The 26,518-nt window shown below is 37.6% G+C and overlaps 1 protein-coding gene across 1 annotated transcript in view; it reads right to left on the reverse strand.

The window, feature by feature from the left end:
• LRP2 (LDL receptor related protein 2) overlaps window positions 1-21,569 on the reverse strand; it is a 114,229-nt gene extending 92,660 nt beyond the window's left edge. Inside the window, exons 1-4 of the mRNA XM_041473093.1 lie at window positions 21,476-21,569; window positions 5,107-5,214; window positions 3,028-3,150; window positions 499-615 (exon numbers count right to left, since the gene is read on the reverse strand). Of these exons, the coding sequence (XP_041329027.1) occupies window positions 499-615; window positions 3,028-3,150; window positions 5,107-5,214; window positions 21,476-21,569 (442 nt within the window). The remainder of the gene's footprint in view (window positions 1-498; window positions 616-3,027; window positions 3,151-5,106; window positions 5,215-21,475) is intronic.
• Between the last annotated feature and the right edge of the window lie 4,949 nt (window positions 21,570-26,518).

Consider the following 26,518-nt stretch of genomic DNA (forward strand, 5'->3'; position numbering starts at 1 on the left):
AATCTCCACAGGAAGCTGCAGTCTAGAATAAAATGCTTTTGAAGAGATTAAATCTCCTCAAATAAGTAATTTGGAGTCAAATTTTGCTCTTCTGTACAGGCTATAACTACTACTGATTGTATATGGAGTATGCAAAAACAACTTGGAAAACTTCAGTAAAGTTAGTTCCGAGTGTCCCAAAGCCATAAGGCAACTAAACATGGTTGCCTTTTTACAGTGCAATATTAATTATCTTTCAGACAATGAGAAACAATATGACCTGTGAAGAAAGAGAAACAGCTGATCCTGTGCTGACAGTTTGCACTTGAGTTCTGTGGTAACAGATCTGTATCAGAACATCAGCTCTAATACACAGAAGAATCTGAAATGAAACTCTTCTAACAAAAAGCATATTGTGGTCATCCTGTCTATCAACAAGCCCTTTAATCTTATAAATGTATTAAAATGCCACAGAGACACGAGGTGAAATCAGATCTGGTGCTAGGAGTTAACACTCACGGCAGCCTCTTTCATCTGCGCCATCGGTGCAGTCCTCCACTCGATCGCACCAGTACGCGCCGGGGACGCACTGGCCATTGGAGCACGTGAACTGCTGACTCGAGCACGTCCTCCCCGCTGCAACAAACAGGCACACTGTCAGTCTTCCCTATCAACCACGGCTTTTTAGAAGGAAAAATATTTTCCTTCCTCTTTAACTACTTCATCTTTCTCATAAATATCAGTATAACATTTTCTCCCCTGGTATCTGGGTGTATTCAAGAGATTAAAGAACACTTGACAAGCACATAGCAGACAGCATAGCTCTGGGAGGGCTCCTGCAGTCTGCAAGATCACTGCTTTTCTCCACTGAAAAACTGACCTAGGTTAAAAAGTACCTCCCTATAATTATTCTGCCTAAAACATTTAATTACCAATTCTCACTGATTTAAAGTTTTCTCTTATTTTATTTACTGGGTCAAAATCTGTCAGTAACTCTTAAGTTATTCAGTCAACTAGAATGCCACAATGCAAACACAGCAGAGTTGGAGGCAAGGTACCACTTTCTAATACAGCCAGGGCCTGAACAGTGAGGAATAGCTTGCATATGTAACTAATGGAGCATTGGGAATGATTATATCTCTTCTTTTGACAGCTGTCAGGAAAAAGCAGCCACATAAAACTGTTCAATTCTACTTTGATTCCCCTACAGTTAAATGACATTTTCAGTTCTTAGGCAAGCTAACATGAATCTGTGAAGATACAGTTGAAGAACAAGCTTACTACTAACTTTCCCTTCCCTCTGCCCCTGCACATTTGTTTCCTTCAAACTCATGTTGTTTCTCAACATCATCCCAGTCTATACATTGGCACCTTGTCATCTGCTGCTCTACAGGGGCTCTCTCTGCTGCCTTCTGTCAGCAGTGCTCCCAAAATAAGATCAGCTACTGGGATACTAGTGACATGAGGAAATACAAGAGCATGACAGTAAAACAAATTTCTGCATTTATGAGTTCCAGAGCTGTCAGACAGTTTTACCAAGAAAAACTTAAAATATTTCAAGGAGGAAAATCTCCTCTAGCTTTCCTAAACACTGAGATAAAAAAGTCCTTTTAGAACAACAAGGACAAATACCAGGAGATAACTCAAAAATGGCAGCAGCACAGTCCCACTGTGTAGAAACTGACACTCATGATTAACCAGTACATGGTGAACAGTGTTACAGTGACCCAGATCCAAGGTCAAACTCAGAGCTTTTGCTCATTTTGCATTTTGTATCTACCGATCCTTTAGTTAAAACATAACCAGCATTTGTGCTGACTCCTCAGAGGAAGAGGGAAGCAAAAGGTAGTTATCTACTATTCAAAAATTTCCATCCTCATTGGATTAAGATGGAATCAATATACAAAAGCTAAAACCAAGTCTGTGAGCAAAATACTTCAAAAATAAACCTTTTAACCTCTCCAGGGGTTGGTGAGTCGCTCCAGAGCTGTTCAGTTCAAAGAAGTTATCAAAAATTATACATACAATCAAAATGAAAATAAATTAATCTTATCTTCATCACTTAGAGTAACCTTTAATACTTGAAATGGCAGAAAAACCATCCTTCAGAACACTACATCTGTTCTCTTGTCTTATGCAATAATGCAGAGAATGTAATTTGGTGCAGTAATCAGCTCAGTTCACTCTTCACCACTTCAGCATATACTTATAGCCCTTCAAATGCTTAGTCATGAAATTCTAAGCCAGAGTAACATATTTTATTTGTCCATCAATACTAAGAAAAGAGCAAAGTCTATGGCTGTGGCAGTTAGGCTGTTACAATATTTTCTTGATCTAAACTGTGCAGAGAACACTAAACACTTTACTTGAAAACAGCAATTCAGACATGAATAATACACTGTTTAGCACATTTAAAGTGGAATATTAATCAGAATTATGTTCTAAGTTTAAACTGTCCAAATCATAATGAAAGACTAGACTCCCACCAGACACCAAGACCATAGATATTTCTCCTCTCTGAGTGTGAGAAAGAATGGCTCTGTTAATTCTAAATAATAATGTTACTAATATAATTGCTGAAAATAATACAATACTGGCCAATATTTGCTGATTATTGACAATTCCTCCTATTTTATATAAAAATATATTTCAAAGTCATCTAAAAATAATTAAAATTTGTAATTTATAGTTCTGAGAAGTCACTGTCCATTTTGCTAGCCAATGGATATGCATATTACTATATCTGCTGTATTTCACCATTTTTGAAATTACTAAACTTTTTATTAAGTATAAAACTAGTATACACTTTATGTTTTTTCTCTTTTTAATGAAAAGAAACATGAGTAATTTTCAGATTTCAATACCTGAATATATCTTTTTAGACATATTTTCTGTATTTTATCTACTTCAGATTATTTTATTTCTATAAATACTTTAGAGAGATTTCTGTACTTATAGAAGGCTTGTTTCTCTATATTCTCAATATGCTGTAATGTAAACTACATTGTTTCACAAAGCTGGTATAACACTGGAAGTTAAAATACTTACGACATTGTTGATGTTCATCTGAGCCATCCTCACAATCCTCCTCATCATCACAAACCCATGACTGTGGAATACATTCCCCATCAGTCTGACACTGAAACTGATTTCCTTCACAGGTAGGTTGTGCTAGTGTAAGCAATGAAAAAAATTGTCATTTCACAGACATCTGTGAAAGCACTTTCAAAGAACATAATAGCATAAGGGAAAAGAAGGTCTAAGATTCAATTGTCAATGAATTGTAACTTCCATGAAACACATGAAGCATTTAACAGATCAAAGAAAATGGACAGGCCAGAGAGTTGAAAATGGACCAGCAAAAGGATGCTCAAAGGCAAAATTCAGCTTAGTAAACTCCTGCATAGATTCTTCAGCCTTATATCCTCTCCTGGAGACACAGGCGCCTCTAGAAGGGAGACCCCAAAAAAGGCAGAGCCCTTTTTTTCACTTTTGTATAGAGCCACAGTAGCTTCCCCAGTCTCACAGGAGGTCTGTTCAACTGCTCCCACTCCACCTCTGTTGCTTTATCCCTGGTAAGAACATGATCTCCCAAAACAAGCTCACTATTCTTCCCTGTGAATTCATGAGGCAAAAGTGAGGGTTCAGATCAGAACAAGCTGAATGCTGTTGTTCCAGCTCCACTCTGTACTCTTCAAATAGACAAACAACAAGGAACCATCAAAGAGAAAGATCAAAATAAGTGTTTGAGACTGTGTCACAGCTCACTCCATTCCTAGTTAATACTCCTGGAAGAATCTCTAGTACAACACAGTCCAGTAAACAGGACTCTGGTCTTGATCATCTACATTCTCAGGATTATGTTTTTGCAGAAATACAAGGTCAACTTTGTGCTCATGGGATGATATGCAAGCACAGCTATCAATTTAACCAAAGTACGAGGGAGAAAATTAAAACAATTTGTAGATTTAGAGTTGAAAATTACAAAATAACAACCATAGTAAACTAATTAGAAGGATAAAATTGATCACACACTACAGACATGTACTTCATGCACACTTTTTCCCACTTCAAGAACCAAAGAATAATCTTTTAGTATGATTTGAACCTCAGCCCAGTTTTAAACAATCTTGCTAGGCACTCACGTGCCCCCTACTTATAGCATATTAACATATTGTTTTTAAAGGACAACTAACTCCAACAGATAAAGTTTAATTTTTATTACTGCTGTGGGACAACACCATTTTGTTTTGCCAGTTTAGAGGCATTCTTTACCCAGGACTATGCAAGATTTTTTGGACATAAAGTGCTAAGCAAAAAATCAGACTGCCAAGCCATGCCAATGGCCTCCAATTATTACGTGGGTCAAGCAGCAAAGAAATAATCACAGTGTAAAAATAACAGACATAAATTAGTCTCACTCCCTATCAGCTGAGTGGCAAAAACTGGCCTAATCTGTAAGTGGGTTGATAATTGCACCAATCCAAAAGACTCAAAGAACACTAGCACTGAGAAGGTAAAATACCAGCAAGTTCCTGGAAACAGACTGTGGAGGGCAATTCTTCCTTTTCACAACTTTTCCAGAGAATCCAGTTTCTCCATATGAGAGAATCTTTGTGCATGGATATTACACTCCATATGAATAAAATTGTTGCCTGTGAGCTGCTGACACAGCACAATCAACTCTAGACAATTAAGCATGACTCTACTTTGGGCACAGTACATACAGTTGTCTAGGGTCTGAAAATGCAAAGATTTTGAGCACAAGTGATGCTGGTGATAGCTGTATATACATCCAATATTCAGGATTACTACAGTAACAGAATACAATACATTTCTACATCTACTTAGAACATTACTCATAATATGAAACTGCATTATTGGACACTCAGATTTTTAAGAAAAGGTTAAAGTCATGTTAGAAGCTGAGCACTACTTGATTTTCTGTGTACCAAAGCCAAATGAGCTCATGGAATATGACTCAAATAGATTCTGCAGCATCTCATGACAACTCGTAGTTTTCTCCCAATTCAATATTCATTCTTGTACCATAGGTACACTTGAGCACATTGGAATCTCCCAATTTCTTAGATTACAAAGGAGCTGCTCTGTACTTGTTTCACTTACGGCAGCCAGCTTCATCGGTATCATCCGAGCAGTCCCGGGCCCCATCACACCTCCAGTCTGCAGGAATGCAGCGACCGTCGCCGCAGCGGAACTGCCCCCGCTCACATCCTGCGGGGAAACACACGAACACGCAGCTCAGCAGGACGAGCACACAAAAACAGCGAAATTCACCAAGAACTCTGGTTTATCCACTGCCTTGCAGCATGAAGATAAAACGATAATACGAAAAATAATAGAAAAGGTACTACAAAAATATTTAAAACTATATATATATAAAAAAAGAACTCTATAAAAACATTCATAAAAACTCTATATACCTAGTCAAACAAGCAGACAAAAAAAAAAAGCAAAGAACCATCTTTAAGTATTACAGAAATCTCCAACTAAATTCCTAGAAAATTCCAACGATTTTAGCATTTGTGTATTATACAAACAAAACAAAAATAGTTATAAAAAAGGAAAAAATAACCAAACAAGTCTCAGAGTACATACACTACAGAAACCTATTTAGCAGGAATGTATCAATTTTAAATTTCCAAGCAGTACAGACTTTAAATAAACGTAAGGCATCATTTTCCACATTATATCTAAGGGCTAAACATGCTAAACATTAGTGCTTTCCCAAGTGCATGAGGATTTAAAAACATACAATAATAATCCCCTTAGCTGATGTGGAAATCTTGTTTCAGTGGTAACAGCTTGAAAGTAGAGAAGGATCTCAGTTTTGTTTTGCTTTTTAATAATGCCCTCGTACTTAAAATATTTCCTCTGAAGTACAGGAAAGCATGTCTTGAGTCAAGATTTGAATAGCAAATAATTTTTTTAAAAATTAAGCTTTCAGACATTTATGGCTGATCAAAAGCTATCCTGCTGTCATTCTCTCCTGCTTGATCTACTAAGGATTAAGACCTGATAAAGAAGCATTCATTCCCAGGTGTAAATGCAGCTGGATCAGGCCTTTATTAGAGTCAACTAATGAAATCTCCAGTCTGTAGGAAAGAGAAAAGGCACTGTTTATGGCCTTTTATTGTGACTACAGCCTCATAAAAAGGGAGTGAACAGTTTTATAGGTCCTCAAAACAATAAGCTACAACATAATTAGGTTCAACAGAGCTCTGTTTCATGTTAATCTGTTGTCAGCACCTCAGAAAGGGGAACACTGAAAAAACCTGAAGTAGTAGCAAAGTCCAATTCTGAAAAAAAAAAAATCCCATTTCCTGATTAAATTAATAACCATATAATAAAATTACATCTTTCAGTTCTTCAGAGTGATCTGTCCAGAGAAGCTAACCTCAGTACACATAAAGCACAACCACCTATTTTGTGAATTCATGATGACATAAATAACATGCTACCTAACTTTCATGTAAAACCAGGATTATCAACACTGTCACATAAACACAGTTAAGTGATGTATTCCTCAGGGATATAGGCAAGCTACTTTATGCAAGGAATGTTCAAATCTGATTGTCTGTTAGTGACACCCTGATTTATAATGTATCCTGCAAATGGTCAAAAATTTCACTTGGATAAATGGTGGTACGGAGTGGTACAGGAGTAAGTTCACCCAAATACCTTCTATAGACTAATGCATGATGGTGGTTGGTGGTGCAGGTCTGGGGTTGGTGGTGCAGGTCTCTTATCAACTACCTTTAAAACACAACAACCTCCCTTGCAAAAATGCCCTGAAGGAATGTACAAGTTCACTCTGGAATCCCAGGCCCTCTCCCTGAATTTTGCCCTACAAAGCAACATTTTCATATGAGATTAGCAGTTAAAGCACTAAAAACACAACATATAACCCACCATTTATCAATTGCAATTGCTATGCAAAATAAATACTAAATCTTCTTGTATATTTAGCATATTATGGCTATTCAAAAATATTCATAGTCACTTACTTAAAAAAGGAAGTTACAATATAGAATCAAATCTGCATCCACGTGATTAGGATTTTTAATTAAACATGCTTATAAACAAGCAATATGAGCAACTTGCATATTATTTCTAAATAATAACTAGCTAAAAAAATTTAAGCACTATGTACAACAATAATTTTACCTATCTTGTATTAAGTTCTTACAGTTAAACATACCCTTATAGTGATTAAAATGAGGTGATAACACTGATAAACCTTTTTAAAAGCAGTATAAACACAGCAGTCTTTGTACAGTACCAGAAATGGTAACTGAATGTTAACAGAAAACCTGAAAGTCACACAATTCTGCTACTCTTTATAATACTTCCCAGAATTACAATTTAAGATGCTCACACCTATATACAGTAAGCACCAAATCAATGTCCACTTGTACAATTATTCAGCAGACTTGTTACAATTAATTTCATCATGGCGATAAGCTTTACAATGTTATCTGCTGTGCTTACTTATAACTGAAGGCAAAGAGCTCTGAAACACCTACAAATGTTATGAAAGACTAATGCTTCAATTATCACTGTTTTACATTATCTTTAGAACAAAGAAAATTACCTAGCAGATAATTATGCAAATTCATTTTAAAAACCCAGTGTTTGAAAATCAGTAATATGAAAGAAGTAAAAGTGATCTGCAGTATCGAGGGCACTTCTCACAGGGGTTCTAAAAAGCTTGTGTTTCATCTGTGAGCGAAAACAATTCTAACTTTGATAAAGGAGAAAGTAATCAGGGGAAAAATACAAGATTACAAAGTTACTGCTACAAATACCCAGGAGAAAGAACCAGAATGAAATAAAAATAACCATGTCAGCAATAACCAGATTTGGTATATTCTATGCAATGTGAGCCTGCAGCACCTGGGTTTCAGCAAGACAGGGACTTCAGAAAAAAAGGGAATTCACTTGTTTATTGATATTATTTGAAGCTTCAAGTCACTGAAGAATTAGTAATCAGTAGTTTTATGGAAGGTTTTCCTTTCAATAAATTTTTGTGGGTTTTTTAAATGGTAAGACAGCTCATTAATCAGTCAGATATTACAAAAAAAAATTATACTAATGAACTAATTTCCATAGAAATTCAGATTCACTGTGACAAACACGGATAGGAAGGAAATTACCATTGAGTTTAAAAATGAGCAATAATCAGTCTTCATTTTCATGTTTAAAATTTGCTAATAGAAGAGAATTTGGGTGACTTTTGAAAGTTCAAGTTCCAGAAATTATTGAATTTTTGGTGATGCTCTACGATTACTATAATTCAGTTGCAGTCTTCTGACTGTGATTAAAGCACTACTAAAATATGGGCTAAAAAAATGCTTGGCAGATCTTAGGAATCACATCAGAACATATATATGTAAAGAAGAATCTCTTGGCATTAAAAAAAATAATTTTGAAAGGAAAAATTGGTTTCAACTGCTCAATATTAAGGAAAACACCAAAGAAATAACAAATATATTATATTGGCTTTAATATAAACCAGTCTTAAAATTGCAAAGCAAAGATCAGAAGCATTACTGGAAAAATGTAGACCAAAGCACTATTTTGAAACTTCTCGTTATACTCACTATCTTGGGGCTTCATGCTAAATTGGTCACTGGAATTTATATTGTTCTCTGTGTCTGGGATTCTCTTGTAAGAGAATCTCAGTAGATGTTTCAGATTCAGAATTTGGCCCAGGTAAAACAAGAAGTCTTGTGTTACTAGCTCTGGGAAAGCTACTTGTAGAAAGGTTTTGTCAGGTAGTCATTTTCCACTGGAACAGAACAACATATTAGTGATTTTATCAGAGAAAAGATTGAGCTAATTACTAACTAAACACTTTTAACTTATTAAAAATAAGTACATCTTCTACCATTATTCACCTTATTTTTCTGCAAGAATTGTTGCCTGCATATGAATGAAGTACCCTATGGTAAACCACTGCCAAAGACAAACCTCACTGCCAGTAGGGGATGGTACTCAACACTTCACACCACTAATGAATGTTACTCAATGTCACATTAAGTCACAGGGAATTCCAGCAGAAGAGAGAGGTTAATAGCATCACACATTTCACAGTGCAGTGCTTTAACCCATAGGGACACAGTCTTAACAGGAAGGCAGGCCACTACACGCTCTCAGCCTCCACTGGCCTTCACTTCATGTAGAAACATTTTGTTTCAGAATTAAACCTAAAATTCAATCCTTTTGTATTAAAACCAGAATGCTATGTTTGGCTTATAACAGAACCAAAACAGCCTTACCATTCGCCTCTCTGTGTTACTTTTGACTCCTTGCAGTACCTCTCTGAACAGTTCCAGTCTTTTCTATTACTTTCATATATTTTCTACCTGCACATTTAACCTTGAAGTCCCTCACACTTTTAACTCTGACTACACATCTTCTGAATTACGTTTGTCATCCACAGATTAAGGGCCACGACTGCTCATTCTGACTACACAGAATAGGCCAAAACCCCTCGTTAGTTCCTTCTTCCTTGTGCTCAAAATGCCTTTGAGAACTGCTAACACTTCTTTAACAGTTAAGTCTGAATGAAGAATTTAAAGTAATGAGGAATGTATTAAGCCCAGGGTAGATTGTACCACTGTCAAAATGTCCACTCAGAAATCAAACTTACACTGCTGCAATTACTTTACACTTCAGGAATCAACACTCTCAACAGATTTATTTGCATCTAAAAGAGTCATGTTCTTCCAGGCAATATTTTTTCAACTGAGCACTTAACACTTGTAATACATCTTCAGATTTTCAACAAGTAAATGCAAACAGACTGTGCATTACAAACCTCTTCCACACAAAACTTACAAATAGAAAAATAAGTGACAAGCTCTTTTTCTCTCGCTTTCTGGCTTCCAGGAAAGGGTATTCTCTTTCCCATTTGGCCCCCAAACAGAGCAGCCCACTCTAGGGGCCTTGCAGGTAAAAGAATCCTGAAGAATCATCTTCCATCCACTTTGATGTTAGATTTTTGCCTAGCTTAATTACATGTCAAACAGCCTGAGGTTTTGGAATGTTCAAGGAGGGAAGGCTGAAACTCTGGAAATTCCACCTCTGTTCCCCCTCACTAATGTAGAAAGAAGCAAAATTCAAAGTTTAGGAAAAACTTTAGCTTATTTTCAAATAACGCCCTATGATACTAAAAAGCAGTATTCTGCTAGCAATTATAATAGGAGAATGAATATTATTTAATAGGCAAGAAAAATATCTGTCTGATGAAAGTCTAATGAAATTATGGTAACTTTCATATATCTCAACATGATATTTAACATTCAGTCCTTCTACACTCTTTAAACTTCATTACATTTAATACAAATTATTCAGATTTTTTAAAAAACCACAGCACACAAAATTTATAGGTATTACACAAAGTAGAGAAAAGGTTTATCTGGAGCTTTCAAGCCCTTGCAACACAAAACATATTTTGTACCTACATATTTCTAAATTAGATTAAAGAAGTAATTTTTACTGGGAATATCAACAAAAAGACAGTACAAATGTGCCTCTGCACCCACTCCACATGACTGCAAGATCTTTACAGACAGATTGATAGGCGACAGAGGAGTAGTCAAGGGACAACCTGAGGCATAAAAGCTCAAGTGCCAGATATACCGCAATGCATTGATAAAAGGGAAGTGTAGGATTTCTTTTACTGAATTATCATCCAATTACATATAACAATATTATTAGTAGTATAATAGCATCTACAGACTCAGCAGCTGATCAAGAACTCCTCGTGCCTTGCACTGTACAACCATGTAACAACAAGAGCCATGCCCTGGATAGTTTGCACACAAAGACAGCAGGCTCTTGAACGCCCGGGGCTGTGCCAATTGCAAGAGGCCAAATGGGCCTGCTCTTCCTTTCACCAACACAGATTCATATTTTATCTTTAATCTGTTAGCACTCAAAAAAAGGCACAATCCATGAGAGGCACACTCTGTTTTGCTGGTATGTTTATTAGACAGTACAAGAAACAAGGCACATATCAGATTGTTTGGGGGTGGGAGGCAGGGGCAGTGGTGGAAATGATAAAGGACTGAACATGAAGCAGGAGATCTGCTTCTTCACCAGTACTGGCTGGACTTATTTTTGAGTTAACCACATTCTGTGTTCAGCACAATGACAGGTATCAGAAACTATAATAAACAAGTTCTACTCTGACAGGTAAGATCCAATACCTACATTTGAAATTTTTACTCACTGATTTTTTTAAAAAAACACTTTAAAATTCAAGACCAAAAGTGAAAATATTGTCTTTCATTATGGACTTAGAAATACCATGCTTCCCATATTTTTATGGTTTGCCTTTACTTGCCAAGCAGCAAAAAAGCCCAGCAAAATCTACATTACATTCAGTGCTTTGTACAGATATTTGTCAGCTAAAGCAATTGTTAAAACTAAAGAATCAAATATCATTTTAACAATGCTCACATGCAAAATCTTTGATAAAAATGCTTAAAATCATTGTATTCAATGTTAAACTATTTGTTTTCAGTTAATACAGTTATAAAAGGGCTATAGATTAATTTCTGCTAATGCCCCAACGTAAATCAAAGAATTAAAGAAATTCAGGATTTTAATCTACTGAAACTAAGCAGGAAAGCTTTCCCGCAAAGATAAAAGGGTTCAGATCTCCTGCAGACAAGAAGTTCAAACGAATGACACTGTAAATGCTTCCTAGCAACATTAAAGATATTCATAATCCTCATCTCCTCTACCTTGCTCCAATTTCATTAATTGAAAAAGCAGCAAACAGACTGATAAAAATGGAAGTGGTTTATTAATTTGCTCTTAACAAACCTATTCAATTTTAATTTTTTTTCAATTTTAAGCCTGAATCAATAAAGAGAACAAACTTTTTTTTTCTTTTTTTTTTTTAATATACCACATATGGACCTCCTAGGAAAAAAAAAAAAAAAAATTCAGTTTTAATGTTTTCTTCTTAAGGCTCTGGTATTCAGAACAAAAATAAAAATGGTTTCTACATTACCACTTTCAAACCAATTATTCTGGAAAAAGTAAAAAAAAAAAATTAAGATTTTCAGTCTTTTAAAGTTGTTCACATTGATTCCAAATGTAAAAACCCCAACCTTATAAATTTAAAACCATGACAGTTTATTTATCATACATGCTCACAAAAAGTACATATCCATACTATGTATCTTTCCCATCATACAGTACCACAAACAAAATAATAAAAATTAGGTTACTTTATAATATTTCAACTCACTTTTTTAAAGCAACAAATAAACTTTTACTATGTTTTTAGTGCTATAACAAGGCAGGAATAAGAAATAATCCTTTTAAGCAAGGACTAATTCTAATAGACAGGAGGTGATAGTCCTTTCTACTGATAAAGTCAATATTCTTTATATTGAACAGACCAGGCTCCTTCTTTCATTTAAGTCACTGACAAATTTCTTGTATTTCAGTGATAACTGAGGGTAAGCCATTAATTTTTCTTGGACACCTTCTTTAATCTAAACTGTAAATAAAGTACTTTCCAGGAGGACACTAACAAAAACTACTTGTACTCCTTAGAGATTTTAGTAACATTATTATCTGTATAGCCAAATTCAAGAGAACCAGTACTTGCAGTGTTGCTGAAAGATTAACCTTTTCAATATAAAAATGTGTTTCAGACATTACATGTGAAGAACATGTTCTGCCTTCAACTGGATAACCCCACCCAGTTGCCTTGACATTAGGTGTCTTAATCCACATAAATCAGTTGTGACTGTGTTAGTTGGGGAAGTGAAGCAAGAACTGTGGATCTCTAGGGAAGCATACACCTCCCAGCTCTCCCAAAGCTTAATAGCTTATTTTTCATGAATGGCAAACTAAATATGCAAAAATCTGTTCTAATTGACCATATGACATAAAGAGGAAGAAGAACATACAAACACCACAGAAATAAAGACAGCCTCAGTTACTCACAGAAGGAAGCACCCCAAGCATTTTCATAAGAATGAACCTTGCTAATGGCCCCAAGGCTGCTGTAGAATAACAATTGGGTAAGAGAAGGTGGGGGGGAATATGACCAAAAGAGGAGAATCTTCAAGGCTAGGAAGTATTTACAACTACACAGTGTGTGGAAAGTGGGGGAAAAAAAAAAAAAAAGAAAGAAAAAAAAAAAAACCACGAAAAAAAACCAACTTAACTTAGAGAGAACATGTACAGTATATATCACTGAGAAAATCAGATGCAGTAGCTGATGATAAAACAACCCTCTCAGGAAGCTTTTATCGTTTTGAAATCCTGTACAATTTTTAAAATAAATTTACCAACCCATGTGCTGTTTTTTCTCAAAATTAGACCCCATGCTGAGATGATGACCTGCATTCAATTCTGTCATGCTCTCCTGAAAGCTGATGAGTCACTGTAGCACTAGGAACTGGCCTCAGTAAGAGCTTTCCAGTGCAGCTGGTGACTGTGAAATTGTTTCATTTTTGTATTTGTTTTCTGTATCATAGAATGAAAATGGCTATGCAACGTATAACATTTTGCCAAATTATAAACCTTACTATAATTTTATATTACAAGTTATTAAACGAAAAATGAAACCTGCCATGCAAAAAATAAACCACTTTCCCTTACAGATAATAAACATGGTAAGCACATAAAATGAAAGCCATTTCTGTCTTCCCCCCCCAGAACCCATATTCACAACAAAATTCTTTAGCATCATACCAGTAGGACTCTAGATATTTTAAAAAAAAAAAAAAATTAAAATGTGTCCCAAAGCTTCACAGGGCACTAGTAATTTTGCACAAATTTCAAAAATTGCACCAGTTACTCACTGCAAACTAAACGTGTGGGATCACTGTCAGAACAGCAGAACTGACGTGTCAGTACAGAGTAGAGAGACCACATGCTACAAGCACCTAGTGTGCCTAGACAGACATTCTAATGCTGCTTACTACTGCCCATGACATTGGGAACTACATCTATTCCTTTGGATGCATTGACACATCACATTTCTCCCTCATTCAGTAGTGACTGTTTCAGTTAGCAGCTAATGGCTGGTCACTCCTTATCAAGCTTTCCGAGAAGGAAATTCCATATGGCAAGGCAGGCCCGAGTAAATGATGGATCACAGAATCATAGAGGAGTTTGGGCTCAAAGGGACCTTAAAGATCATCTAGTTCCACACCTCCTGCCAGGATCACCTGAACTGAAACAACAATGTTGACTGATGTGCTCACACAAAATGCAGTTTTATCTAAAAGAACCTGAACGAACAATAAGAATTAAACAGTCCTTTGGCTGTTTAATTTCTAAGTGTAGCATATTTTCTTTCTAGTTTTTGATTTAAAAAATAATTCAAGAAATCCTTTTACACAAATAGTAATATTAATGAGTGTACCACATTAAAAAGACAGTCCTTGAATTCATCAGAAGAAGATAAATATAAGAAATATCATCTTCTCCTGAAACATTACTCTTCCTGTCAATCCAAATGGAAGTATTTTACCTATAATTTCCCTAAGCATCAGATTTACTCACCCATTTTGACTTTTTAAGGATGCTTGATTCTGCTGTGATTCTCCCTTCATTAGTGGCTGCTGGCCACTATGTTAAATAATTCTTATTTTAAATAATTCATAAATTATTATTATGACATAATAATCAATAAATTTGTATTTTAAATAATTCTTTAAATTACATTAAATTAGCTAGCTACTCTAAGCAGCATTCCAGACACAGAGGTTAATAGCAGGGAAGAACTTCTCTAGCTGGTATAGCTGCATAAGCGCTACACTTGCAAACGTGCCTGGAAACACAAAAGCATACATGTACTGCACCCTATGTCCTTACATCCAGAAGCAAGCACAAAAAACTACAGGAAAGGCATACACTGTCTCCCAGGTATCTCAGTGGTAACACACAACATACAATCACATTGCTCAGAGGACTGCAGGCACTTGCCTACAGGTCTGTAACCTTTAACTTGGAATCCCCTCCTTATAGCAATACTTTTCCATCAGTCTTTCACAATGTCTGCTAGGAGAAGATTGCAACCACACCTGTTATATTGCTGTCCAGAGAGTCAGTATCTCCACACAGCCTGTTTAAAGACAAGATTTTTCCTTTAACAGAGTGATCTTTTGGGGCTCTACCTTCCTCTACTGTCTTACAGGATTTAAGTCTCTGAGAATTCTTAACTCCTATCAGAAAAAGTTGCATAGCCAAGAATTAAAAAGTTTTATATAAGCTTTAAAGTGCATTCTGAGGCTGACTTCACACAGAAAATTAATAACTGCAGAGCTAATAAACACAGCTCAAATATTCTTATAGAATACATCACAGACTTTGTCACTCATTTCAGACAAACTGGAATTTTTTTCACATGAAAAGGTTTTAAAAAGTATTAGACATTGCAGTAGTAAAAGTAATTTTTATTTACATACTAGAAGGCCAACAAGAACTGCAGCAACACTCCATGTGCTTGGTTATCATCCAAATCACTTCTTACATTGCAGGTTGAGAACAGCCCTACAACCCTGCTCAAAAGTGAACATGTGAGCAGCCCCATTCAAGTCAAGCCATCTGTTTACTCAAGACAACTTTACAAAAGGGTTTCCAGCAGCACTACCACATGTTCATAGCCCTGATAGGACTACTGTTGTTCCCAGCATGGTAAGGTTTTTAGCAGCAGCATTAGACAGTGGTTGCATGGCCACCCTGACTTACCATAGGAAAATGGAGTGTCTCTTTCTCGCCCTCTTTCCCACACCTCTCCTTGTGCATGATGCCAAGGTTCCCTTTATTTTCTAAAGTCCAGGAACTACCAGGCCTTTCTTTCTGCATGCTGCTCAAAATCCCTAAGCCATAATTCCATAGGTCTGGTTTATTTTTCCCACAGGTTTCTAAGTGAAGGCAGCTCAGAAAAGGTCCAATGAGCAGTGGCACAAAGGAAGTACCAAAAACTCAAGGTTGTCAGCAACAGGAGCATAGGATACTGGAGAAGAGAGGAAGATGAGTGGGGGCATCCTGCTCATCCTGCATCACTTCTTATGAAACTGTACCCTTAGATGACAAGGTATGACAAGGGCTTGATCAGATCAAAATGGGTATTGAATTATACGAACTTGACATAGTAGATTTCCTTCTTTGGGACAAATCTGGGACACATATGACTGCATTCCAGTTCTGCAGGCCTTCCACTTCCTCAAAGTAAACTGAAAACTTTCTGTGGTATATTTATTTGAGTTGATAATGTGCACCATGGTTTCTGAAGATAAAAACTGTTACCTAGATTCTAAATACATCAGTGAATGTATCAGTTCCTGGGATATCTTGTGGACTATGCCTTCTTTTTTTGTTGTTGTTTTTGTTTGTTTGTTTTGTTTTTGTTGTTTTTTGTTTGTTTGGTTTGGTTTTGTTTTGTTTTTTTAAGAGATACCACCACAACTAAAGCCGCAGCCTTCTTGGTCCACAAAAGCATGACCCTGCAATCCCCCTTAAAGGGAGTCCCAATTCCCCATTCTCTGACTTGACTCAGCAGGCTGTAGTAACATGACTTGGCTGCGCAGCAAAATAACTGGGCAGACATGCTGCTGCTGTAAAGTCCCTTTTTGCTGAAGATCTGGCTTCTTGATTGTAAAATAAAGGCAACTTATTAATGTTAAAACAATAAAATAGAACAGGTCATAGAAACAGAACCATTTCAGTCAACTTTTATATGTCGTTTCATTAATCCAAAACAAAACTTGTAACAGCGATCCTTTGATCTCTAATCCACTTTAGGCATTGCAAAACAAAGAAAACATTAAAACCCCTGAAACCAACAGTAAAAGCTTAAGGAATACACTAAAGGCTATCCATCTAATTTAACAATTCTATTTTTACTCATTAAACTTATTTCTTATTCAACTGTTCTGTAAGTGTACCAAGTAAAGGGAGAAAAAAGTTGTTAAAAAATTAACATCATAACAAAATGGACTTCAGAATGGATCTCAAACAATTAAGAGCTATTTAAAGAGATGTTCACTCTTCACTGAATCACATTTTCTGTCTTAGATCAGTACAACTTGATAATTTCTTTGAAATTGAAGGAATCACACTGGGTTGACTTAGAAAAAACCTTGTTATTCTTTCATCTAGAAACAGCTCAAGGTATTTTTAAAAACAGTGTATTATTATCAAATTATATACAGAAGCACTTTAGTTTTAAATAATTTTTAAAGTAGCTCTTTGATCTGCCACATTCAGTAAAAGCTATTAAAAAGAACCTGATAAATTATGATTATCATCACTAATTAGTCAAAGTAGAATAAAAACATCCACTTCTCTTTAAACAGAAGTCAACCTCTAGATCCTTAATTAGAAGGGACCTTTAATGTTTTTCAACAATGACAACTTCTAGAAAGTGTAAGTTCCTTTGAAACAGCCAAACTATACGGTTCCAGTGTGTTTTAAGTAGAGCTCTGAAAGAGAAGATTCCACTCCTGCTTAAAAAAGTGCCAGTACAGTGTGATTCAAGTTACGTATTTGTCTATCTGAACCACAAATACTACGTATTTGTCTATCACAACCACTCAGATCTAAACATAAGTATTGTAGAAGACTGAATGGATCCAATAACATAGATAAAATAAACTACGTCTACAACATGCCTGCTTACTGCTCAACTAAAAAGAAGAGTATTCACATTCAGAAGAACCTCCAGGTTCAGTGTTAAAGAACGAGAAGCTGAGTGTGAGAAGGTGCATAGAGGGGAAAGGCTCCAAACAGTACTACAAGTGATTTCATGTCAACCCAGAAAGTCCAAAAGGAAAAGAATTAAAAGGCTGTAATGAAATTGCACTCTACCTTTACCCCAAATGAATCTTTGCTATTTCCTGCAAAACACATGGCAAGTAAATCTGGATTAAAGTAGGATTTCATTGCTCAAATTTCCAATCAGCTCAATTTATGAAAGAAGGTTTTGGTTTGTCTTAGAGGGAAATAGAAGCATCGCACACATCATACATTTATCTTACTTGAAATCTCCTTGGATGCTCTGTGTCTGTTTGTCTTCACTCCTGTAGCTTAATTATTGACTGTAATTCTAGCATTTGGCATAGAACCTAAATCTAACCAGGTGTCATCCCATTACTGCTTTCAATATTTAACTAAAATTGTGGGATTTGACCCATTCTTTGATTTAGCTGATTACTTAGCAAATACCTGATATGCTTTACTGAACAGAATACAGAAAAAGAGTGAATTATTAAGAAAATTCTGACTTAGAAAAAACCTTGTTATTCTTTCATCTAGAAACAGCTCAGATGTAAGAGATGTACTAGAATTGGGCTATTCATTAAAAAGAACAAAGAAAAAAACCGCTAAACCCCTGTTAGTGCACAGAAAAACTCATTAAAATGTGAGAAGACTATAACGTGTTTCACTGACAGATACTTGCAAATTGGCAGGCCTCACAAAGTAAACCAGTTTAGAAGCCAGGTAGGTGGACACACAGTGCAATTTGTGCTCTTCATTTTGTGTGAGTACATCTTCAAGAGAAACCAAGAAAATTGTACTAGCAGAGGATTATGAACACTGAAATGCACAAAACCCAGTAAACTGTATGTCAGGATTGCATCAGTATATTCATACTTCTTGCCATACTTGTTCCTTTCCTGTTACTTCTAAATCTTCGGTCCCCAGTCACTCAAGTCTCCAAACTCTAGGTCTTGGCAGGGGTGGAATGTAACAGACAGGCTTCTCTGTCATTTAAAAGTGTACAGTGCTGTACAAGGCAGTATGAATAGTGACTCTGACCTGTCGCCCATAGCAACGTCACTGTACATCATCCTACAGACAAATTAAATAGTTTTGAGTGAAGACATTGTCTAAAAAACACTGAATTATTAATTTGGAGATTGAACTATTACAATGCCTTATGGAAAATATGTTTCTCCAAGACTTCCAGAAAGAACTGCTGTACCTCTTCTCTACTTGGTCTTACCATACCTATTTCTTAATGGCCTGCCACACTTCATGCAAATGTTCATTGTGATTTCTGATATCTCTTATCATACCATATGATTCATTCTTAGAATAGCCTTCATTCTCAGCCTAATAGAGACCTCATAATGGTAACAAATTTTAGTTGTATTTGCCTGGGATGTATCAAGCTGATCATTTATCAGAGGTGCAGGATACAAATCAAATTTGGCACACTAACATCCATTCATTGTCTCTAGTTTATGGCTGAGTGTGAAGCACTTTGATATTTCTCAAAACAAACTCGAGCAACAGTCCTGTGATGTTCTGCTTGACACTACCTACTTCACTTAACTAATTTTTAGATTCCAGTTACACTTTTTCTGACAACAATTACCCCACGGACAACAAGACCTATAGAGTAAAGGTTGGAGAAACAGGCCCTGCTGGCAATTACAAAACACAGCATTTTTATTCTGTTTATGAGCACTACGGTTACTCTCAGTAAAACCAGAATTAGGTAAATTGAGGAAGAGTACTATCATTTGAGCAAGTCCTTTGGTGAAATTCTTCTAGAAACATCCATCTTATATTGGGAACAATCAGATATTGCCAACAAAAATCTCAAAAAACATCAGTGAAGTGCCTTTGGAAATACTGAGGATTAGGCAAGATAATAGATTTTCTCCATTTTCCTTCAAAGGCTTGGGATTACTTTCATGGTTCCCCAAATTTTCTTTTGGAAATAAAGAGTCTGACACGATCTCAACATTCAAGGAACTGTAACTTAAGGTTACCAAATGTTTCACCATCATAATCACAGTGCAGCCAAAATTGCTATCCAGGTATTTTGCTACTATCAGTCACCCATTACTAAAATTATAGTGTTTGATTTCCACAGTTATTCTACTGTGGAGGCAGGGGGGAGGGGAGAATGGGAGAAAGAGGGGGAGGAACACCATAAAAGTAAAAAAAAAAATTCTGTACTTCAGAATGGATACTAGTTCAGAGCCTCTCTCTGCTTATTCTGTCATGTCTTTTATCAGGTACGTTCTGGACAATCAGAAGCAGCTGCAGAACAGCAAAAAAAAATTTTTTTTGATCTGTACTGCAGGTTCCATTCTATCCAATGTAAAATAATAGTGCATAGGATTAATTCTGCCCAGTGTGACCTCCTTGGCTGGAGTTTTTGCAGGTCTCCAGCACATTAGCTATCTCTTATTTCCCTGTTCATAAGTGGGAGCTGCTAGCAGCAGTTGCTATATAATTACTTAGTTGATTCTGTCTAAGGAGCTTAAACTAAGAGTTGAGCAAAGAAAGCAGATTAACAATTTGAACACACACGTAATACACAGACACACACAGAAGCAGCAGGACTGCAGGTCAACACGCAGGGCGGAGGAAGTGCACTTTAGCCACTCTTGCTCCAACAAGACAGGCTTGATTTTCAATGCAAGGCAATTAAACAGCGTGAAGAAGGGGAGGCAGGAAGATCGGCTGCAGTCACAGCCGGAGGGAGGACTGGAGCACACGGCTACTCCATCCCTAGCAGCCAGATTAGTACCGGAGGAGCGGCACTCAGCCTGCTCTGCCAGTCACATGCTCCTCGATGTCGCCTAGCAACAGTAAAGCCCAGAGAAAAAGTTCTCCCTCTCTCAACTTCAAATCTGCGTCTGAGACCGACTGAGGGGAGCTTATTGTGCTCCAGACTAAGCATCTGTTTCTTTCTTATAGCCTTCTGTAAATGACTGCATATACCCACACGTACGCAAGCATGCCCATGCATAACCCCCTACCCCCCCCGGCCCAAACTGTCTACGTGCAAGTGCTGCAGCCTGTGCACTCCTCACCAAAAACAGCTCTAGGTACAATTTCAGTGGTCACCAAACCAGCTCTTGGAATGCAGGTGAACTCTGCTCTGCAAAACCACCCGTATTTCAGTAGCAAGAAAGGCACAAAGATCGCAAGGAAAAAATGCAAAAAGTCTGGGGTGACTTTTTTTTTTTTTTCTTTTTGGCCTTATTCACAGCCAGTAATCAGGACTCACAGAAGAACCTGCCTGCTTGCATTTCCGTAAAACCATGAGTTTAGACCGTGGAGTTGCAAAGTCTGATGTCCCTCAAAATTTAGCCACATTTGTGTGTTGCTGTCTTACACAACTAGGAAAAAAAAAAAAAAAAAGTTTGTACAAACGAGAAAAACAATCAAAGGAAGTATCCTAGGATAATATAAAACCAAGATGAAGTGAAGCTAAAGAATCGGTGGTGTTTGCAGTGCTTTTGCTTTTAAGGCGCTACTTACTTTTCCACAACAGAAACCGACTCCATCAAATGACTCCTGGAAAGAGCCAACTGTCTCCCCTAGCTAATAGAAAGAAGTCCGTGAATCAGCGCCCGTTAACCCTCTACTTTCAGGCACTTCTTTTTCTTATAAAAGTCCCCGGAGTAGGGATATGCACCTTGCAGATACAATGCCCATTCCGGAGAGGCTGGAGCTTAGCGCTTACCTTGGCAACTGCCCTGCATCATGCATGCAGTGAATAATATGAGCAGTTTGCAAGCAGTTGCTGCTCTTCCATCCATCCGATGATGAGGTCCCATCTGGGCTGGGATGCTCCAGCTTCCTCAGAAGCTGGCTCCTGGACTCCGGGGTGCTGATCTGCACAGCAGCAGCACAAGGAGTCTGGTGTCTTTTTCTTATCCTGCTAGTTGCAGAAGAAAGGCGTGTTCGCCTGTTGAGACATCGCGTTTTCTATAAACTCCCACCCTCCAGACATTGCATAAAGCTCTTTATACCCGGCGGCCCCGGAACCAGCATGAGGGAATCAGGCACTGCTCCAGGCCCTGCAGCCACAGGCTGCCTCTGCCCCTCCTTCCACACTTTGCAGGATAGCCAAGATGCTTCCAAGACCCTGCACTTTGCTGACTTCGTATCAGAGTCCATTGGTGCTGTATTTAATGTGCTCATCTGTTTTGAGTAGCTCTGGGAATTGCAGGTGGCAAGTGAAGTGTGTCACTGGTTTTTGTGTCCCAAATGAATGCTCCAAATAAGAAAAAGTATTTTTTGATAACTGAAAAAAATCCATCCTCTACTCACCAATGCAGAGGTAAAGCTTAGACCTTAGTAGTCCTCACACAAATACTATGAAAGGAAAATGTAGGGATGAAACTTACTTTTGCACTTTCTTAGCAGATAAAATCAGTTTGGTAAAGTGCTTTGCCTGTGAATTCTCAAGATGTCAGCTGAAGACATGCTCCTTTAGTTCTAACTCTCCAACAGTGTGTGCAATACACAAAGAAATATCTCCTCGTGTTTTACTGCTGCCATTTCAGGAACCATATACCCACTAACAAGGGAAGAGCAGTTTGTAGGATCACAGGGAAAAGATAAAGACTAACGTCAGGCTGGAATGCAGCCTTGGTAAAAAGGACAAACATTTTGGAGGCTTTGCTTGTAAGATCAGAAGCATCATATATAAAATGTGTGAAGTTAAATATTTTTTTAAATATTAGTCAAAAATAGGCTTTCATATAGGAAATTTATGCCAATCTGTACTTTCACACATACACATGCATGTCAATAGTGACTATTGTGCATACATGTCATGGGAGGAAGACTGGTCTATCTGTCTTCCAAGAGGCTCTGTCAGATTAATTTTAGTTTTATAATTTTTATAAATACCACATATCTTTTGCATTAGCACCATGCCATGCTCATTATACTGCAATGGTTGTTTGCTGATGCTGCAAAAGAACTTATGCAATATTTCAAACCTTAACTCTTCTTTTTGCCATGGATTGCAAGTTCAATGAAGGGGTTGAGGTGCCTGTATTGTTCCTGCAGAAGTTGCATAGGAACATGTTGCTGCTTATTAGCAGACTGTGATTTCTCTCCAGGTCCTGTAGGACGCTAATCCCTCTAAACCTTTCCGTAAAGGCTTTCTATCTATCAAGATAGTAAAGAGGGGGGGTGGGGAGAGAAGATGTGGAGCATAGGCTTTTGCAAGGTTGTGATTTATGCAGGTTCAGGGCTGTTTGGTGTAGTGGTACGACACAGCACCGGGGTCAAGCCACAAGAAACACTGGGGGCAGATCAGAATATTCAATTAGCTTCCTGGCACCTCTGAATCACAAAGAGAGGATAAGATCTCTCCATCACAAGATCCAGAGCTGCCGGGGGAGGGGGAGACATGCCCTCTTCAAATCTCCCTCCTCCCTCCCACCCTCTCTCCTTTCACTGTAGGGGAATAGTGCCTGAAACATTCCTTTCTGCACGGAAGGTCTTTTCCTATTGTTGTTTTCTTTGTGTTTCAGTGTTGCCAACTTACTGGAATTCTTGTCGTGGTTTCACAGCAAGGCTCAGGCTGACCAAACGGAACCAGCTGCGTTTGTGTATGGGGCCGCTGCTGCTTTAATCTCCCAACAAGGCCGATGGGGAGGGAACGAAGGGATCCTCAGAGGGGAGCAAGCAGATCTGCTCTCTACAGATGGGTGCCTGCAAAGCCAACACAGACTGACCGTACTTCATTAGAACAGGAATTGTTTAAAGCAGTTCACACCCCAGCAACATGCAGAGAGGGCAAACAGTGCTTGGGAGCTGCACCCCCAGGCTGGCAGCTATGTGTACTCTTCAATCACTGTATGCTTGAAGTGACCTGGATGCAAGCTTTGGGAGGCACCTACCTGTTTCACTCCCTCACTGCTGGCAGCCAGAAGGTCTGCTCCTGCCCCATTCACCATTTCTACCCATCTCTATTTCCCATGGGTGAGAGACTAGGAGTCTCCAACAGGAATGGTGGCAATGCTGTTGACAGTGAGCTGAGATGGTGGGTCATGCCCTTCCCACCCATTATTCTTTGCACTCACAAGACAAAGTTTTCATTTAGAGACATATAAACTGATAAGCCCAGACATTTTACTGCTGAATAATAACAAAGGGGCCAGCACAAGACAATGCTATCCTCTGTTTACTTCATCTAAAATTTTCTCCTCTCACTTTACCATGGCACCTCATCATGCAACTAAAGGGACCCTGTCCTGCTGGACACCATTAAATGGGACTTCTTTGAGACTAGAGACATCAAGATCAGAATAAAAACTCCTCAAGGCTTTCCCATAACTACACCCAAAACTGCCCATGTGGGTGCAAAACATCTCCTTCTCTCATCTTTCTGTTGACTGTTCCTGTTGGCAGCTCATGATTTCTTCCTGAAGTACACCTAGGGATTTTTAGTTGATTATGCATGTTTAAGAAGATGCAGACTACATCTGTTAGAAGGTTAGAGGCAGAAAACACAGGCAATGCTGTTGTTCATTGAACTCTACTTTTGATTCAAAATACAGTTTGGGATGTCTTTTCTTGCCTAGTTTTTAGTGTAAGCAAGAGCTCAAAAAAGCAGTTAAAGGTATAATTTAGAAGTAACAACAACACGCTTACTTATTAAAGATATCTGCTAAGCAAGGAAGTTAAAAATTAAAAGGCTTCATTTTTGACCAAGGTTCGGTCTAAATTAGAGTCCAAACTCATGCAGTTCTTCACAGACAGATAGAAACATCCTGGTTGATGTATGACTAGATAAAGATAGAAAGCTGATGGTTAAGGAAAGTAAAAAAACATATATATATATATATTCACTATAGGAAATGTGGGTCAGATCTGTAAATTTGTCTCTTCTGAACTTCTTGGAGCTAGGACAGTTTAGAGAGGCTAAGGATTCTGCCCAGTGCATTATCCAATAAGGCTGTAATTGCCAGTGGCATTCAGTAATCTTGTGGTCAATCTGTCCTCGGATAAACCCAGGTGTTTCCACATAGAAAATATTTTAAGTTACAAGCTGTGTTTCCAATTTCACATTTAAAGTTTAATCATTAAATTCTCTGCCTTTATCATGACAAGCTTTTTTTATTATTTTTGTGCAATCATGCTAAAGCAAGGCTATATTTTAAACATGCTGAAGCTGTGCTCATTTTTTGGGAGAATACTGGTAATGACAAGTCATGCAAGTCTAAACTAAAGACTCTCTCTCTGCCTGGGTAATAATATAAGTACCCAACAGCAGCAATTAACTCTTCAGATTTCATCCATCTTTGCTATCCTACAATCTAAAGCATCCAATTTCTTTAACTGAACCTTAGTTTTATAGCAAGCAACAGTGTGTGTGTGTGTGTGTGTGTGTGTGTGTGTGTGTGTTAGAGGCTTCCTTTCTTAACAGACTATTTATGGCAGGATAGCTCTTCAGAGATACTATTTTTGAGACATTTCCTTCACCTAAGGCCCACTTCAGTTTGCATCAAAGACATCAGACTTCAGGGAGAGCAGATTAAGCTGTTTTCAAGGGGATCCACGGTAGCAATGTGTATTTGGACTTCACCACTTATTTTTTCCAAATGCATGTGTTGTGAGCAGAAATTTCCTTAAAAGGTCATGTTTTAGGGAGCATGCACCTTGTACAAAGAACCAGTATTAATTTCAACTCTACAACACATGAAAAAACCCAAACAGACAATAGCCCTAAGTTCACCACGTTTCTCATATAAGCCACATCACATTTCACAGTATCTAAAACAACGGAAATTATTTCCCAGGGAAGTATTTTCTTCCAAGGATTTAAAGACACACAAAAAAAAAAATCCACCTAATCTCAAACTAAGAAAAAGAGAGCCTTAGTTGATATAATACCCAAACATCTAATGCATATTTGTAACTAAAGCACAGATTTCCAGAAGACTGGATCAAAAGTGGGTCTCCAGACCACACAAATGTGAGAAACATTAAGCTGAGGAGATACGAATTGGTCCAGAACAGAAATCACAGAGTCAGAATTGCACAATGCAGCTGGCACTGTGGCCAAAAGTTTCCTCAAGGTCTTCTGGTTAGTGACATATTACAACTTCTCTCTTTCAACCTAGTATTATATTACTGCATCCTGGAACAAGAAGCAGGAACATGGGAACTTTTTCAGTAACTGCCACTGAACAAGTGAGACTAGTAGAAAGACAGTCAGTAAAGGAGCTTCCAAAACACCCCTGGTATATTTCATCGGCAGAAATGGGCCTGTGGTGGAGTTTAACATTTACCATGTAGAGATGAGAGAGTTTTTTTATTCACCTGGAAGGCAGAAGAAAGTGGAGAAAGATTAAACAGATTGCAGTTGTCTTTTCTAGTTGTCCTTTGGTCAGCACTGTATGGTCCACCCTGGAAGTCCCTGTGCCCCATCCTGGAGACACAGTCACAAAGTAAGGGCAAGTATGCTCGACCTCAGCTGCATCTCTAACTACCAAAGATCTTGGTACTTGCCTTACTTCAAACAGATTTCTTTGGAACTTTCTCTGTCCATAAGGAACAAAGGTCCTCGTTTTTGCTCCAGTTCACTGGCCCTTCAGTGCCATTCTGCCCTGCAAGGAAGCAACAAATGAGATTTGTACCTGAAAAAGAATGGGAGATGAAGAAGCATTTGCAAATTACTTATGATCTAAAAACTTTATTCACAAGGGAATTATATTATATATTATACAGGATAGGCAGGAATAACTCTGAATCTCCTTCACTC

Source organism: Pyrgilauda ruficollis, unplaced genomic scaffold (genome assembly GCF_017590135.1).
Source record: "Pyrgilauda ruficollis isolate IOZ18807 unplaced genomic scaffold, ASM1759013v1 scaffold3, whole genome shotgun sequence".
Lineage (NCBI taxonomy): Eukaryota > Metazoa > Chordata > Aves > Passeriformes > Passeridae > Pyrgilauda > Pyrgilauda ruficollis.